The sequence below is a fragment of the Brachyhypopomus gauderio genome, chromosome 3 (assembly GCF_052324685.1).
Source record: "Brachyhypopomus gauderio isolate BG-103 chromosome 3, BGAUD_0.2, whole genome shotgun sequence".
Classification (NCBI taxonomy): domain Eukaryota; kingdom Metazoa; phylum Chordata; class Actinopteri; order Gymnotiformes; family Hypopomidae; genus Brachyhypopomus; species Brachyhypopomus gauderio.
Genome location: NC_135213.1, coordinates 31,560,276 through 31,575,974, shown reverse-complemented (window position 1 = coordinate 31,575,974; position 15,699 = coordinate 31,560,276). Strand labels below are relative to the sequence as shown.

Below are 15,699 nucleotides of genomic sequence, written 5' to 3'. Positions count from 1 at the left end.
AGCGGGCCACCTCTCCCGCCGCGAGGGAGCCCCCGGTCGGGCCCTAACCGCATCGGCACCACGCCAGAGTGCACTTCACCTTCATTACCGGTGGAAATTGAACCGCCCCTCCCCAGCCCGAGGTCTCCCCGGCTCGGCTCGGCCTGTTCCGTTGTCATGCTGTATCACCGTCGTGTTGACTGTTTGCAAAGCTGCTCCAGATGGGTGGGGACTCAAAACCGACGCTGATCTTGGGGCAGGTCGTCACTTATTCATTGTGGTGTTGCGCAGTTACGTCTGTGTGTTTCGAGCATGCCGCTTAAAGACTTGGTCACAGAGTTTTGGAGCAACAACAGCCAGTACTGCGCTGACTAGTGCACTGATGTGAACTTGCTCATGAAGAAACTGGAATTTAAAGAGATGAAGGAGGGGTTAAAGTTTATAGCATGCATCACTTTTTGATTACTTTTATTACTGTTTGAATAGGTTCCTTTAAAGGTGCAATCAGCATTTCATGTTTCAAGCAAATTATAGTCATATATAGTCATAGGTATAAATCATAGTCCTATATAATCACAGTCATAAATTATAGTCATAAATTATAGCCATGGTATTATTGTGAAATTACCAGCTTGTATAATGGCATAAGTGATGTCTTTTATCTTTGAATTATTCTTAACGTTATTCTTAACAGAGTTGCCAGTTTAACAGGTAACCTACTGTATAGGCCTGAGAAGTTCGCTTTGTTGAAAAATAATATTCCCTGCTATTCTGTGATGGCAGTAAATTATAAATTTGAGAAATTCGCTGAATGAAAAATTATTATATGAACATAAAGGAGGCCACATCCAAACTATGCGTAAGGGCACGCGAACTGGACCTATGGCAGTAGTCCATGTGTGACGGGAGCGCGCGAGACGCAAGCGCGCGTTCGGAGCGTCTTTTATTCTCCGTAATAAAGTGTAACAACGCAGCGGCGAGCTCTCTAGGGGGGGAAAGGCAAAAGTGCTTGCAGTGATTCTGGAGGCGCTGGGACGCAGCTGAGCAGAGGTAATACTCGGGGTGTCTAGAACGTATGGTAATCAAGAATCGGGGACTGGGAAGGTGTGTGTGTGTGTGTGTTCTGGTGCTTGGTGCACCGTGACTCCATGTTAATAGGTAATGCAATTTGATAATAAACAAGGTTTAACTTGATAAATATCTGAAATAATGATTTTAAAGTAAAATGAAAATAACAATTCATCTTAAGGGTCCTGTGGACGTCTTTAACGGCTTGAATGTTTTCAAATCCTAGAACTGGCCCTGACTGGGTCACTCATGATTGATGCTAATAAAAGCTGAAACACGGTACACAGGAAACTAGAATAGTGGTGCCAGCAGTTTACAGACTGTAAACTGCATTGCGGCGTATTAGGCCCAGCAATAGCCTAAGTAGTCGATCAATCAAATGCTCAGTCAAAGAATAAACATGACGCACATCAGATGACTCATTTCAAGAAAGGGTTAGTGAACGACAATGTATAAGTATCACTCAATGACTCGTGTCCGCTCCGGGTCATAGTTCGCCGTTTTCCGATACAGTCCGGTGTGTTTGTGTATGTTCTAGTCCGGGGAGACGGCCCTACACGTGGCTGCGCGCTACGGCAACGTGGACGTGGTCCAGTACCTCTGCAGTATTCACGCCAACCCAAACCTGACGGACCGGGTACGTAGTCTCACACACACGGGTGGAAGAAAACATTTGTTGCATCCTAAAAGTTCTCACTTGTATTATAAGTATCAGCTTGCTGGGAGGTCCACCTAATTATAAACATTTCACTAATAATGTAGTGTCTGAGACTGTTAATAGTTTGGTGTTTAAATGCTACAGAAGCAGGTTGTTACTAGCTGTGCAGGATATAGTCTACCTGCCTACATCATCCCAGCCAAGGACCATTCATTAATTTCACGCAAAGTGATGCGCGAGCCTTTGATGAAGCTGGCAATTTAACACTCGCTGCCATGGCGACGGCGGGCTAAGTGTGGCGGGGTTAACGTGTCCGCCCTTCACGTGCCAAGCGCTCAGAAGGACTTCATTAAGCAAATAGCAGCCGTCCTTCGCAGCGTTATCGGTGGGCGAATATCGTGGATTTAATGCGAAAAACACTGTTAAAACGTGCAATTAATTGATTGAGCTCTCCGTCTTTATAGTCATGTTAATAATATTAATAATGACGACCTGTCCCACGCGCACAGGAGCAAGAGGTCCCTCTCCACTGCGCCGCGTGGCACGGCTACTCGGCGGTGGCGCGCGTGCTGTGCGAGGCCGGCTGCGACGTCAACGCGCGCAACCGCGAGGGAGAGAGCGCCCTGCTGACCGCGTCTGCGCGCGGCTTCCGCGACATCGCCGAGTGTCTGCTGGAGCACGGCGCCGACCTGGAGTCCACCGACAAGGTGAGGGCGCACGCGCGCATCTTCACGGCGTGAGTAAGCGTGCTGGCGATGTTGAACAAACAAATACAAACTAACGTCTAAGAATATGATTAGCTATGAGGTTTTTTATGCATCTGAGCTTTTCTAGAGTAGTGAGCCTCATGAAGAAGATGAATCACACATTCTAACATGTTCTGTGACTCTGATGTGACCTTCAAACAGCCTGCATCATTATAAACAAACATAACATTGTAACCCCTGCCACTGCAATCAAACGATTAGATTTATTTTTTTTGAGTTTGGTCCAAAACATGTACAGTCTTCACAAATAGATCCATATCTGTCTGTCAAATAGCACTTAAGTCAAGTGGGCTGACTGGGAAACTTATGAGTTCCTCTCAACTCAATAAACTTTTGTCCTGAAACAGGGGGTGGTACCCAAACGGCTCTCGTTATATACGGCTCACCTGTTGGCAATTCTGTGTGTGTGTGTGTGTGTGTGTGTGTGTGTGTGTGTGTGTGTGTGTGTGTGTGTGTGTGTGTGTGTGGCACACAGGACGGTCACATCGCGCTGCACCTGGCCGTGAGGAGGTGTCAGATCGAGGTAGTGAAGTGTCTCCTCAGCCACCACTGCTACGTGGACCACCAGGATCGCCATGGCAACACTCCCCTGCATATCGCGTGCAAGGACGGCAACCTGGCACTGGTGGCGTTGCTGTGCGGCGCTAAGGCCAATCTGGACATCCCCAACAAGGCACATTCCCTCATGTTCACTCACCGCTTACTTTGTCTTTATGTGCGACTGCTTCTTCCTGAGTGACTAACTACACGGTATTGCCTGCTGTCAATGGGTCTAGACTTAGGAGTGAGTGATGTGATGTTCTGTTATTAATTTCATCACTTTACTGACATATCGTGGGTATCATCAGTATGTCTAGAATGTGGACAGACTGCATTGCATATTCGCCTTTATGCACCTGGGAAGCAGCAGGCCGTATTGTGTGTCTTGCGGCTTGCTAGCAAACCTTGGAAAAGCATGTTATCATGGTACTCATGTTATCATGGTACTCATGTTATCATGGTACTCATGTTATCATGGTGCTCAGTATGGATGTCTTCGAGTATCATATCATATTTGTACCAAAACATTCACCAGTGTCCGGCCTCCATCTCTTCTTCCCTGAATGTTTAATTGAGACATGTAGACCTCCATTTCATCCTCGTAACCTTCTCTAAGCTAAAATCATCCCCATTACCCCTAAGGTGCCCTTGTTCACGCTTGTAAAAACCCTCCAATCTGATTGGCTGGGTGAACATCTGATCCGCCCTCTGCTGACCAGGTTGATGGTGTTGCGCCTGGCACTTTCGTTAGACAGCAGACCGAAGACACAAGTTAGCTGTGACTACAAGCTAGGCCGGACCGGGCCGGGTTGGGTTGGGTTGCTCCTCATTTCAACTTCAGCCCTTGAGGTTTTGGGGCTGTTAAACTCTGTGTTACGTTGTTCATCGGTAGGCACTGCTGATGTGTGTTTGCTGTGGAGGGTTCTGACGTGTGTGTGTGTGCGTGTGTGTGTGCGCGTGTGTGTGTGTGTCACAGTTCGGGAAGACGCCCCTGCACGTGGCAGCGTGTAATGGAGGGCTGGAGGTGGCACGACGACTCTGCGTAGCTGGAGCAAACACGGAGGCCATCACCAACGTGAGTCACTGGACACGTCTGGAGTGCATTTGCACAAGGGGAGGGAGGGAGAGAGGGAGAAGGAGAAGGAGAGGGGGAGAGAGAGAGAGAGAGAGAGAGAGGGAGAGGTGGGGAATACCCTTTTTCTTTCTGGGTAGAGCTAACATTGACACTATGGCTAATGACGGTGTCTGGGCTAGTCCAGTTGCATTAAAATCTCAAAATTTTCCCTTCTGATTACAAAATGCCATAGCCCATTCCTGCATGTTGTGAAAACATCTGTAATTGGCTAAGATGTCTGACATGAACAGCAGTAATTTGACAAGAAACTGCATGGGTAAGACTTCCTCTGAGATCCCAGTATGGACACTGAAAGGCAAAGGCCAGCCCATCTACAGTACTGTACGGTTCTACGGGGGAGGTGTCAGTAGAGCTCTTCTAAATCACTGATAACATTGGAGAGGCCGCTGCTCCAAGGGTCTTTTGTAATATAAATGACACTCAGTTCTGCCCTTTGACGAATGTTCTGTAACGGGCGCAGTGTGTTACCTGAAATCCAGCCTCCAGAAGCTTAGGAAATCAGATTAACTCAGATTAACGAATCAAAGCTCACTGACTCATATGAAGTGGTGTCTTTGGTTTCTTTACATAGCTGATGTATAATTGACTCCTGACAGCACGGCCGTGGTGCTACTGTGCTCTAGCCGCGCTGGTTCGTCCCCTACGGCTGTGTGCCCTGATTTACTGGACTTAGCGCCTTTGTGCCTTCAAACCAATATGAGTGACGACATCCGCATTTGCTGTAATAACTGCTCTCCTGTGCTTACCTCGGGGTGTGTGCTGTGCATATGTTCGGCTAGGTGTAGGTGTGTGTGTGTGTGTGTGTGTGTGTGTGTGTGTGTGTGTGTGTGTGTGTGTGTGTGTGAGTGTGTGTGTGAATGTGTGAGTGAACTTTTTTCTGGGGCGTGTGTGCAATGCTGAAACTGCTTGAGCAATATTCTCACGCCTGTGTGTGTGTGTGTTTGTGTGTCTGGCGTGAGCTTTCGAGCATACACCTGACTTCTGTCTGTGTGTGTGAGAGAGAGTGTGAATATTCCCCACTTTTCTGACTTCCTTGTGCAGCCCCTGAAGCCCAGAATAACCCCCTCCCCGCCCCTCCGAAGGTTTGACGCGTGCTGGAAAGCCGAGCGACACGGTGTTTCCCTGCACATTCGCACACAGCAGGGGCAGAGACCAGCTACGGCTGCTTCCTTCACTAGGGCTCCATTCCCAATCAATAGCCCTCACTACCCCTCATTCACTCCAAGGCCGACATGTGGTTTCGGCACTACGCCGTCCACCACCTAAAAATCAGGCCCGAACAAATTAATTTTGGAAAAGGCAGCCTTCAGTGAACTGTGTTAATATTGCATGGTCGCAGTCTCCAGGTATTTGCAGGGCTTGGATGTATAATTTACGTTCTATGGCATTTCTTATGAGCCTTGTTGTGCCATGGATGCTACATGATTTCAAATGATAGAAGTGGATTTCCTAAACGCAGAAGTTATCCAGTTTGAATGTACGTGATTGAAGTAGCTGGCGTAGTTTCTAAGGTTCAGTGCCTACGTTTGTGAGTGATGTGTGAGTGATTGCATCTGTGCCAGAAGACTACCTTTGATCTGACGTCTCGTATGGCCTTTTCTGACCTTTTTCCTTGTGTGTGCTGGAAATGACGACCTCAGCCTCGATGAATTCGCGTTGACTCGAGGAACCATCCTCCGCTTTTAGTTTTTGAAGGACAGCTTCGGCTGTTCTGAGCTAGATGGAAGTTCGCAGTGAAATGACGAAGGTGTCCCTCGTGGGACACCATAGATGAGAGGCTGAATATCAAATAAAGGGAAATAATATAAGCCCAACTGAAGGATGAATATGTGAAATCAGAGTAGCATGTTTGACAGAGAATGGCGTCTTCTTAGGAGGCCCTGGTAGAGGAAAGCCTTGATTCTTGATTCATTCAGGTATTAGATGAGAGTGGCTACAGAGTACAAAGTGCACACACCTCTACACTACACACACACACACCTTAACAAAGAATTTTTTGATATTGGCTGCATTCACCACGTTCTCCCCAATGTGCTCATTAGTCTGGGGATGTGGGTGGTGTGCAGTGGGGTTGGGGGTGTTGCATGTATGATCTGCTTTTTCTTTTGAGGACCCCAGCTGTTTCCTCTGTGTATTTAGTAAATATACCCATGGTCCCAGGTGTGGGATGAGGTTAGGAGGGTGGTTAATATGGGCATCGTGGACTCATTTATTTATTTTGAGCATCCGTGAGGTTTCTGTGCGTTTGTGCATGCCTGTTTTTGTGATCCTGTCATGGTCACCACATGGCTCTTATGTCCTGAAAAAGTCTCACTGTATCCCGTGTTCCATTGTTAGCCACTCACATCACTGCATGACCTTTGCACTCTGACCTCACCCAGTAAGTAGTGTACTGAAACCTCGTGGACTGCTTCAATCCGCTGTAAACCTTTCTTTCTCTCTGAATCTTTGTTTATCCCTCTTTTCTCTACTTCTCCCTGTCTATCTCTCCACCCTCCCTCTCTCTCTCTCTCTCTCTCTCTCTCTCTCTCTCTCTCTCTCTCACTTTGTCTCCCTCCATCCCCTTGCTCACTCTCATGACCCCATCTAAACTCCATCAGGGTGAGATGGAGTGGTAATTGAGAACAGTTGATGGAAGCTGGGTGGTGTTATAGGGCAGCGGCGGTCTGACTCTGCCCTGCTCAGCGCCGCAGGTCTCACAGCCGACCACTTAATCCCCCTCCATCATCCTCTCCTTCTGCTGCTTCTTTTTCCAGGATGGAAAGACTGCAGAGGATCTGGCAACCGCGGAGCATCAGGACCATATAGCGCTACTGTTGGCCAGACTGAAGAAGGTTTGCGCTCTCTCTGCCACACTTATGCAATTTTTTGGGTGGTATGTTAGAAGGGTCTGTAGGAGTATTACGTCGCAAGCTGCAATAATGAGACACTTCAGTTGCGATGCTCGTTAGTTAACTGTCATCTTATTAGTCTGGGCGCGTTCAGGTTTTGCATCTTATTTTAATACGACCAGCCTATAGGGCACTTTGTTCAATTTCAGCAGCTCTTGACTCGCCCTGCTAATTTGCATTCCCGACCGGTTCCGTCAGGACAACCACAAGGGCGGATACATCCAGCAGCTGCGACCCACGCAGACGGCGCAGCCGCGCATCAAGCTGAAGCTGTTTGGCCACTCGGGCGCAGGGAAGAGCACGCTGCTGGAGTCCCTCAAGTGTGGCATCCTACGGAGCTTCTTCCGCCGCCGGAGACCCCGGCTCACCAACCCCGTCAGGCACCCGGCCTCCCCCGCCAGCTCCAAACCCGCAGGTACGGCTCTGCGGAGCGCCCCCCGGAGAAAGCAGTGGGGGAAGGCGTCAGGTGGCGGTCAGGTGATCCGAACGGGCCGAGGTTCGTTTCTGGTAGGGCGCCCCTTCCCCACCCCTGATCCGAGCGGCGGGTTTGAGCCGAAAAGGCGAGGAAGGCCTTGCGTGTCCCGCTGACTCTGGTATGTCCTGCCTCGGGACGCCCACGTCATGTGCTGTGACCTAGAGTGAAGGTGACTCCCGCGACCTTGTGAGCGCGAGGGTTCTTCCGCATGGCTTGACTTGTGCATTCCACAGAAGTGAGGCATGAGGGCGTGAGAACAAAAGCACAAAAACAAACAAAACAAAACCAAATGAAGAAACTGGTTTGTTGGTGATGGTGATGACGGCACGGGGTGATCGTGCCGCGGGGGTACCAGCCACTGCGTTGCGTCTCCCTCCGCACGTCTCTGCTGGATCGGCCCAGGAACGTTCCCTCGCACGCTTGCCGACGGCATATTTGTGCAATTGTCGCAAGCCTGTCCTTCTTCTCCTGAAGAATGGGGTTGCGTGACATGACACGAACCTGTTTTGTCAGCCCCTTCTGCAAGGCTGTCATTTAATAATCACTGCGCTAAGAATGTGCGTGTGACATTCTTTACATCTGTAATATGTTTCAATCTGCAATTACCGTCTGCTGTGATTAGTGTCAGACCTTGGAAAAGGGTGGCTTCACTAAAACTATAGTTTTGTAGTCCTTTGATAGAAACAGGGTTTGTGTTTCACATACTAAAATACTAAACAATACATTTGTTTGAACAAAGAGAGATAAGGGGCATTCTCACTTCAAGGCACCATGCTTGTAAGATTTTAATAACTCCTCATGAGTTTTTTTTATATATGGTCCTATGGACTTGGCTCCCCCTTGTGGTTGCAATTTGTTACTGCATAGTTATCTAACTTACGGTGCATTTAAAGGCTTATGCCCTGCATAATTTAAAAAGGATAATGGGGATTACTTAATGGCCATCAAGTGATTAAAGCCTTTATTAATTTAAAAAGATTAATAGTGGTAATTGCCGTGTGTGCATGCGCTTGTGTCTTCTCTCGCAGTCTCGGCGAGCATCTCCAACCTGTACCCGGGCTGCGAGAACGTGAGCGTGAGAAGCCGGAGTATGATGTTCGAGCCCAGCCTGACCAAGGGCGTGCTGGAGGTCTTCACGCCTGCACACAACTCCCTCTCAGCAGCCGACGACACGGCCACCAAGGCCATCGACATCCAGACGGCTAATGTCAACGGTCAGAGGCTGACGAAACCGCTCCTCACTCAGCACCTCGGCTCTCATTGTTTCACTGTTCCGTTAAGATTTGTTTTTATTTGCAATATAGTTGCTTATTTGTGTTCAGCTTTTACATTGGAAACTAGATACAAATATGAATCCCCATCGTCCCTGGAATAATTTTAAGTGTTTTAATTATTTAAAGCACCAGGCTTAGTGATGACTACCTTTTTAAAATATTCATTGATGTTTATTCAGTGTTTTTATTATTCATGTGTCTTGAGTAAGTTATTGATATTCATAATTCTTCATTATGTTGAAGGCTAGCAGGAATTGAAATTAGGATTTTGGAAGTTTAGGAGCAATCAATTATTGAGAGGGAGATTTGAAAGTCTACTTAAGAAAATGGAGAAGTTATAAATGGTTTGTGTGTGTGTGTGTGTGTGTGTGTGTGTGTGTGTGTGTGTGTGTGTGTGTGTGTGTGTGTGTGTGTGTGTGTGTCTCAGGTGTGGGAGACTTCAGCGTGTGGGAGTTCTCCGGTAACCCAGTGTACTACTGCACATACGACTACTTTGCGGCCAACGACAGCACGGCCATCCACCTGGTGCTGTTCAGTCTTGAGGAGCCATACGAGACGCAACTCAGCCACGTCACCTTCTGGCTTAACTGCCTCAAAGCCCTCACCCTGCCTGACGACAACATTGGTGGGTGGGGCTTCAGCTAGGAGCCTTTTGGGGGCCTTCGAGGGAATTAGTCAATTATTTACTTGCTTATATTAAATGGTTCATGCATAATGGCACCATACGGAGATATTTGTGAAATAAAGATGCATTCTGTCTCTGCATACAGATGGATGGAGTTGATTTCAGTCTTTGTATACAGATATAGATCATTTCTACCCATGTACACAGATACATATGATTTCTGTATACAGAGATAGATTATTTCTGTCTGTATACACAGATGGATAGAAGTTATTTCTGTCTATACACAGAGATGATTTCTGTGTACACAGGTATAGATGATTCTTGTCTCTGTACACAGATACAGATGATTTCTGTAAAGACAGATGGATAGAAATTTCTATCCTTGTTTTAGTTAATGCATCATCCCCATTCTTTGTGCATGCTTCTTGATTTTGGATTTTGCTCGAACGAAGACGTTTAAGTGTGCCACCCTGCTGTGTGTGTCCTCAGCGTTCAGCGGGAAGATCCGGAACCCTCTGCATGTGGTGCTGCTGGCCACACACGCCGACATCGCCAACCTGCCGCGGTCGTTCGGTGGAGAGTTCGGCTACGACAAGGAAAGAGCTCTGCTGAAGGAGGTTCGCAACAGGTAGCCTGCTCAGCCATGTTTACCGTGTTTACCATTCAGCTCTTCACCTTAGTTTAAATTTAAGCTTACAAACACTTTCATTTTAATCTTGCTAGTGCTTCGTAGTCTACTGCTGCGTTTACTGCTGCGTTTGAAGTGATGTCAGTTCAGCATCTGTGTGAAATCCTGCAGGTTTGGGAACGATCTGCAGATAGCGGATAAGCTCTTTGTAATGGACGCCGGTGCCTCCAACTCCAAAGACATGAAGCTGCTGAGGAACCTTCTATCAGAGCTGCGGAGCTCCATCATCTCAGTACGTGTTTTCAGTACTCAGTACTCCATCATCTCAGTACGTGTTTTCAGTACTCAGTACTCCATCATGTCAGTATGTGTTTTCAGTACTCCATCATCTCAGTACGTGTTTTCAGTACTCAGTACTCCATCATGTCAGTATGTGTTTTCAGTACTCCATGTCAGTATGTGTTTTCAGTACTCCATCATGTCAGTATGTGTTTTCAGTAATCCATTATGTCAGTATGTATTTTCAGTACTCAGTCTGCTCGATGCATGTTTTCTAATCAGTCGCCACCATGACTGGAAGGGTCTTGTGACCATTCTCGACTGTGTGTGTGTGTGTGTGTGTGTGTGTGTGTGTGTGTGTGTGTGTGTGTGTGATGGGAATGGTGGTAGTAGTAGTAGTCCATTATGAGTCAGTCAGAGTCCACTTATGTTTTCACATAGCCCTCTGCTACTGTCTTGCGCGCACACACACACACACACACTCTCCCTAATGAGCCCCTCTCTCCTCCGACATCACTCGTTCTTTCTGGTCCTCCCACACACCCCTGCGGCCGTCCCTGCCTGAGCTGTCTCGCTCATCCAGGCCTCTCTGCCTTCGCCGTGTTCAGCCCTGCGCGTCTCACTCTTAAAAGCTCCCCTTCACGCCAGAGTCCATCAGCTGGAGGAATATCGCCTTTCTGAAACAAAAAACACTAAATTTTCTTGTGTTTGTTGGTCTCTCCTGACACTCTTCTCTCTTTCTCTCTCTTTTCACTCTAACAGAGCTGTAGGCCTATGACTCAGTTGGCGGAGAAGTTGTTGGCCACTCTGCCTTCATGGCGCAAATCCACGGGGCCCAATCAGCTCATGTCTTTGCAGCAGTTTGTGGCAGACGTGCAGGAGCAGATCAACCCTTTGGCCAGCGAGGAGGACCTGCGTGAACTAGCCCAGCAGTTGCACAGCATGGGAGAGGTGTGTGTGTGCGTGCACGCATGCATTCGTGCACATTGCATTCCCGAACATGTGTCCAAGTGTATATAATTTGAAAGTCAATCAAGCAGCAAAAACATGAATGGATTTTATTTTTCAGCACCAAGTTTGCTTACAAGCATGTCTTGTGTGTGTGTGTGTATGAATCTCAGTGGTGAGTTGTGGGCGGTGCTGGTTGAAAAGATATCCCTCTGTTCCTAATTACACCTCCCACTCTATTATAGCAGCGTATCAACAACAAAACAGCCAGGAGGACGTCCGAGTGTTAGTCATCTAGCACATTATGTAAGAATGTTACGGCATTGTCCTCTGATGGAGTTGTGGGTTTTTTTCTTTTTTAGATAATGATCATGGTTAATTCAGGGCCTCCAAAATGAAAACAAAATACATTTTAGTCCACTAGAGGACAGTGTTATATCACAATTGTGTTTCTTCTCAGTCAAGGTATATTGGATGGGTGATGGATGTGAAAATAGTTTGGGCACTAAATCATATTTGGTTTTATTGACTATTTTTACTATGACACCTGCTGTAAAGCCACAAATGTTCAAGAATTCCAAGTAAAGGCTTACTATAGAAAATTATGGGAATCCAACACGTGGGAAACGGGGATCCTCCCCAAGGTCCATATTCATTCCACTGAGAAATGGAACTCAGATTATACGTTCTTATCATGTCTGTCTTTTTTTCCCCCACATGGGATCTAGATCAATATCATGCAGAGTGAAACTGTCCAGGACGTGGTTCTCCTGGACCCTCGCTGGCTCTGCTCCAACATCCTGGGCAAGCTTCTCTCCATCGAAACCCCCAAAGCCATCCATCACTACCGGGGGCGCTACCGTCAAGAAGAACTCCAAACCCTGGTCTCGGAGGGCGACGTGGACGAGCTCCTCCAGATCCTGGACGCCATGGATGTGTGCGCGCGCGACCTGGCCAACCCGGGCATGGTGGACGTCCCCGCCCTGATCCGCACCGGCGGCCTGCAGCGCTCCTGGTCCGACGAGGAGGTGGAGGACGCCCTGCTGTACGGCGGCGTGCGCATCGTCCCCGCCGAGCACTTGACCCCGTTCCCTTGCGGCCTCTTCCACAAGCTCCAGGTCAACCTCTGCCGCTGGAGCCGGCAGCAGCAGCCCGAGGCGGAGGCCGACGACGCCCGCCTGTGGAACGGAGGCGCCCGGGTCGGGCTGGGCGGCGTGGACGCCCTGGTGCTGCTGGTCAACCACGGACAGGGCGTGGAGGTGCAGCTCAGGGGGCCCGAAATGGAGCGCGCCCGCTGCTACTCCCTGCTGGACACGCTGTGCGGCATGGCGGAGTGCCTGCTAGCCGCCACCTTGCCGGGCCTGCTGACCACGCGCCACTACCTGAGCCCCCAGCAGCTGCGGGAGCACCACGGCCCCATCATGCTTTACCAGCCCCGGGACTTCTTCCGTGCCCAGGCGCGGGGCGAGAGCGCCCTCGCCAACACCATGGGTGGCTATCGCGAGAGCTTCAGCAGCATTGTAGCGCTCGGTTGCACCCAGATGTATAAGCGGGGCACTCTCGGCGGGGACGTGCCGGCGGCCGAAGTCGGATACCTGGCCCGTCGGAAGCTCTGCCGCCTGCTGGACCCGCCCGACGCCCTGGGCAAGGACTGGTGCCTGCTGGCCATGAACCTGGGCCTTAGCGAACTAGCGGCTAAATACAGCACCGGCACCAACGGAACTCCTCCGCCAGACCCGTTCTCCGTCCCGAGCCCGACCGCGGCTCTCCTGCAGGAATGGAGTCAGCGCTCGGGCGCTACCGTTGGAATCCTGGTGGCGAAGCTTCGTGAACTTGGGCGTCGCGATGCGGCGGACTTCCTCCTGAAAGCGGCGCCGGTTTTCCGGGTGAACGCAGAGAGCATGGGTACTCCACCAGAACCCTACGGCCCGGTCTGCAACGGTGGCGGAACATCTTACAACTCCATCAGTTCTGTCATCTCACGCTAAAGCGCCACCCGTGTGCATGGAGGAACGTGTGCAATTTAATCCATGGAGTGTTGTTAAAACTCAGTTCCCTCACCATCCAAGACTGTGCAAATCTTGGTACTCATCAATCTTGCTACTCTTTCCTGTTTCTGAATGTCTCATTCCTCTGAGGCAACTCTGAGAGAGTGCCTAGTTTAAGAATAATTATGTTGTTTTTTTTTTTGTCGTTGTTTATGTTGTTTTTATTCCAAGTTAGAATCTCATAAGACATCAAGGAAAAGTCTCATCAGATTTGATGGAGTTCTCCAATTTTTTATTCTTTTATACATTCCAATATCTATTGTGATAATGTGGTTTATACTCAATTTGATGACAGAAGGATGAGTTAGGTTCTCAGACCCAATACTTAATATAATGATTCAAGCAACTGAGTGCCTTTATGATGGTAAGCCATTGTCTACGAGCCATCCTGGACATGCCTAATCCTACTTATTAAAATTAATATTTGTCAGTATTCCAGTCCTTTCCCTTAGATGCCCTTTTGTAAACATGTTGCTTCTATGACAAAGACAGAGATTATTGAGGTTTGGAGTTGTGTAGCTTACTTCTCTGCCTCAAATTAAAAGAAATATTATACTAAAGTTATATGCATACCATTTTGATGCTAGAAAACTATCCATATTGGAATTTCACTAAGCTTTTACTTTTATTTATGTTCATTTTTAATAAAGAATATTGTTTTGGCCTCTTCTCAAACTCTGGTCAAGATTTGTTCCAAGATACCTCATAGCAAAGGGCATGGTCCTTCAGACAGGGTTTAGAACCACATAGGAAGCCCATGAAACACCTCCAGCATTCCAGCGACCATCATGAGATCATGTACAGTCCTCAAAGGGGTCTGATCAAACAGCCACAATTTCACTGGGAAGCACAACCTGCTAAACCTTGACTTACATTTTAATCACCACTCAATCAGGATTTGCTTTGACAATTGACACTTTCATATTACTTTCATTGCAAAGGTCAGATCCAGCCAATAGGAGTTAAATACTGCTCTCAAGAAACTGTAACTACATGTGCATTCCTGATTAAACAACAGAAAGTTCAGAAATGTACTCAAAGTGGTTTCCATTACTAATGCAATTTAATTTGCAAATGACTCTGGCTGCTCTGTGTTTAAAAGCATGATCTCAATATTGTTACAGTTGTCAGCTTGAATATGTTTTTTGTTTTACACTTCTCATCAATGTCTGAGGACATTGATTTCAAATGAATTTCAAGCTCATTTATACTCTTTTCAGTGGGTTTTTAACCAAAAGAATATTTTCCAAGGGACTGAAATCAGGCAAAGGTTTTGTGAAATGTATAATGTTCCTTTTGCACTGAAGTTGAAATTGAAATTCACTGGTGTATATGACCATACAATGTGTGTTAAGAAAACACCTACAAAAACAGGCTTCCTCACTTCTGAGTGAACGTGTAGCTTGAATGACCTCTGGCTCCATAATGGGTTTGAGGTGGACTGGCCTTTATGATTTTATGGAAATGAATGTATTGCTTTTGTCAGTCAACTGAAATGACCACAGTCTTTCAGTAATAGCCAATAACCATCTTTCTCTCTCTCTCTCTCTCTCTCTCTCTCTCTCTCTCTCTCTCTCTCTCTCTCTCCCCCCTTCCTCCCTCCCTCCCTCCCTCAGCAGGGGGGAAAGGAACTCCTTTTGGTTCGTTCTTTAACAATCCTAAATAGATAAATGGCTGATCTGAGCTTCTCTCGTTCATCACTTGCTCTGCAGTTTGGCGAAAATTAAAAACACAAAAGGGAACGTGGACAGTTGTGTTCTCATTCCACATGGCACATTTATTTTTTCTGTCATGATTGAGTCTGTATTATTGAGCTCTCTCTCTTTCTTTCTCTGTTTTCATTCCAATGATTGTTGGGGGTTCATGGTTTCCCCTACTAAAGCTCTACTGAGGGTTTTAAGTGGAGAAAAGTATTGGGTGTATTTAAGACTTTGTACAGTCATCTCTTTGCACAAGACTTTTCATCTATTTATATTATATTCATATAGCATGTCGCTGAATGCCATGTCCCTGATACTTCCTGAAAACGGTGTAGTAAATTTTTATAATAAATTGATTACCTGACAGCATTGGGCTGTCTTGCTTTTGTGTCAAAGGTGTCAGATGTGCAGTTTGTGATTGCGTTTTCTACCATCTTCTGTTTGTAGAGTGGTTGTTGCGTCCCTGCCGATCACAGAAGCTCTTTTGCCTTAACGATCATCACCTCTGATAACACATACCTGTGATGCATGGCTCACAGAGTCAGATAAGTGCTCTGCTTGGAATTTCAAGCATTCACAAGAATATGTGTCCAGCCTGACTGCTTCAATTGAACCCCAGACTAGCTGTGATAAATACGGAAATTATGATTATAATACGCTGATGAAGGAATGGGAACATGT

The 15,699-nt window shown here is 47.4% G+C and overlaps 1 protein-coding gene across 1 annotated transcript in view; it reads left to right on the top strand.

Moving 5' to 3' along the window:
* The window catches only part of dapk1 (death-associated protein kinase 1), a 43,669-nt gene extending 28,609 nt beyond the window's left edge, over positions 1 to 15,060 (top strand). The window contains exons 15-26 of the mRNA XM_076997616.1: positions 1,586 to 1,684; positions 2,215 to 2,412; positions 2,948 to 3,145; positions 3,989 to 4,087; positions 6,904 to 6,981; positions 7,237 to 7,453; positions 8,542 to 8,727; positions 9,215 to 9,412; positions 9,905 to 10,043; positions 10,215 to 10,335; positions 11,085 to 11,273; positions 11,999 to 15,060. Of these exons, the coding sequence (XP_076853731.1) occupies positions 1,586 to 1,684; positions 2,215 to 2,412; positions 2,948 to 3,145; positions 3,989 to 4,087; positions 6,904 to 6,981; positions 7,237 to 7,453; positions 8,542 to 8,727; positions 9,215 to 9,412; positions 9,905 to 10,043; positions 10,215 to 10,335; positions 11,085 to 11,273; positions 11,999 to 13,258 (2,982 nt within the window). The 3' untranslated portion in view covers positions 13,259 to 15,060. The remainder of the gene's footprint in view (positions 1 to 1,585; positions 1,685 to 2,214; positions 2,413 to 2,947; positions 3,146 to 3,988; positions 4,088 to 6,903; positions 6,982 to 7,236; positions 7,454 to 8,541; positions 8,728 to 9,214; positions 9,413 to 9,904; positions 10,044 to 10,214; positions 10,336 to 11,084; positions 11,274 to 11,998) is intronic.
* Positions 15,061 to 15,699: the final 639 nt, after the last annotated feature.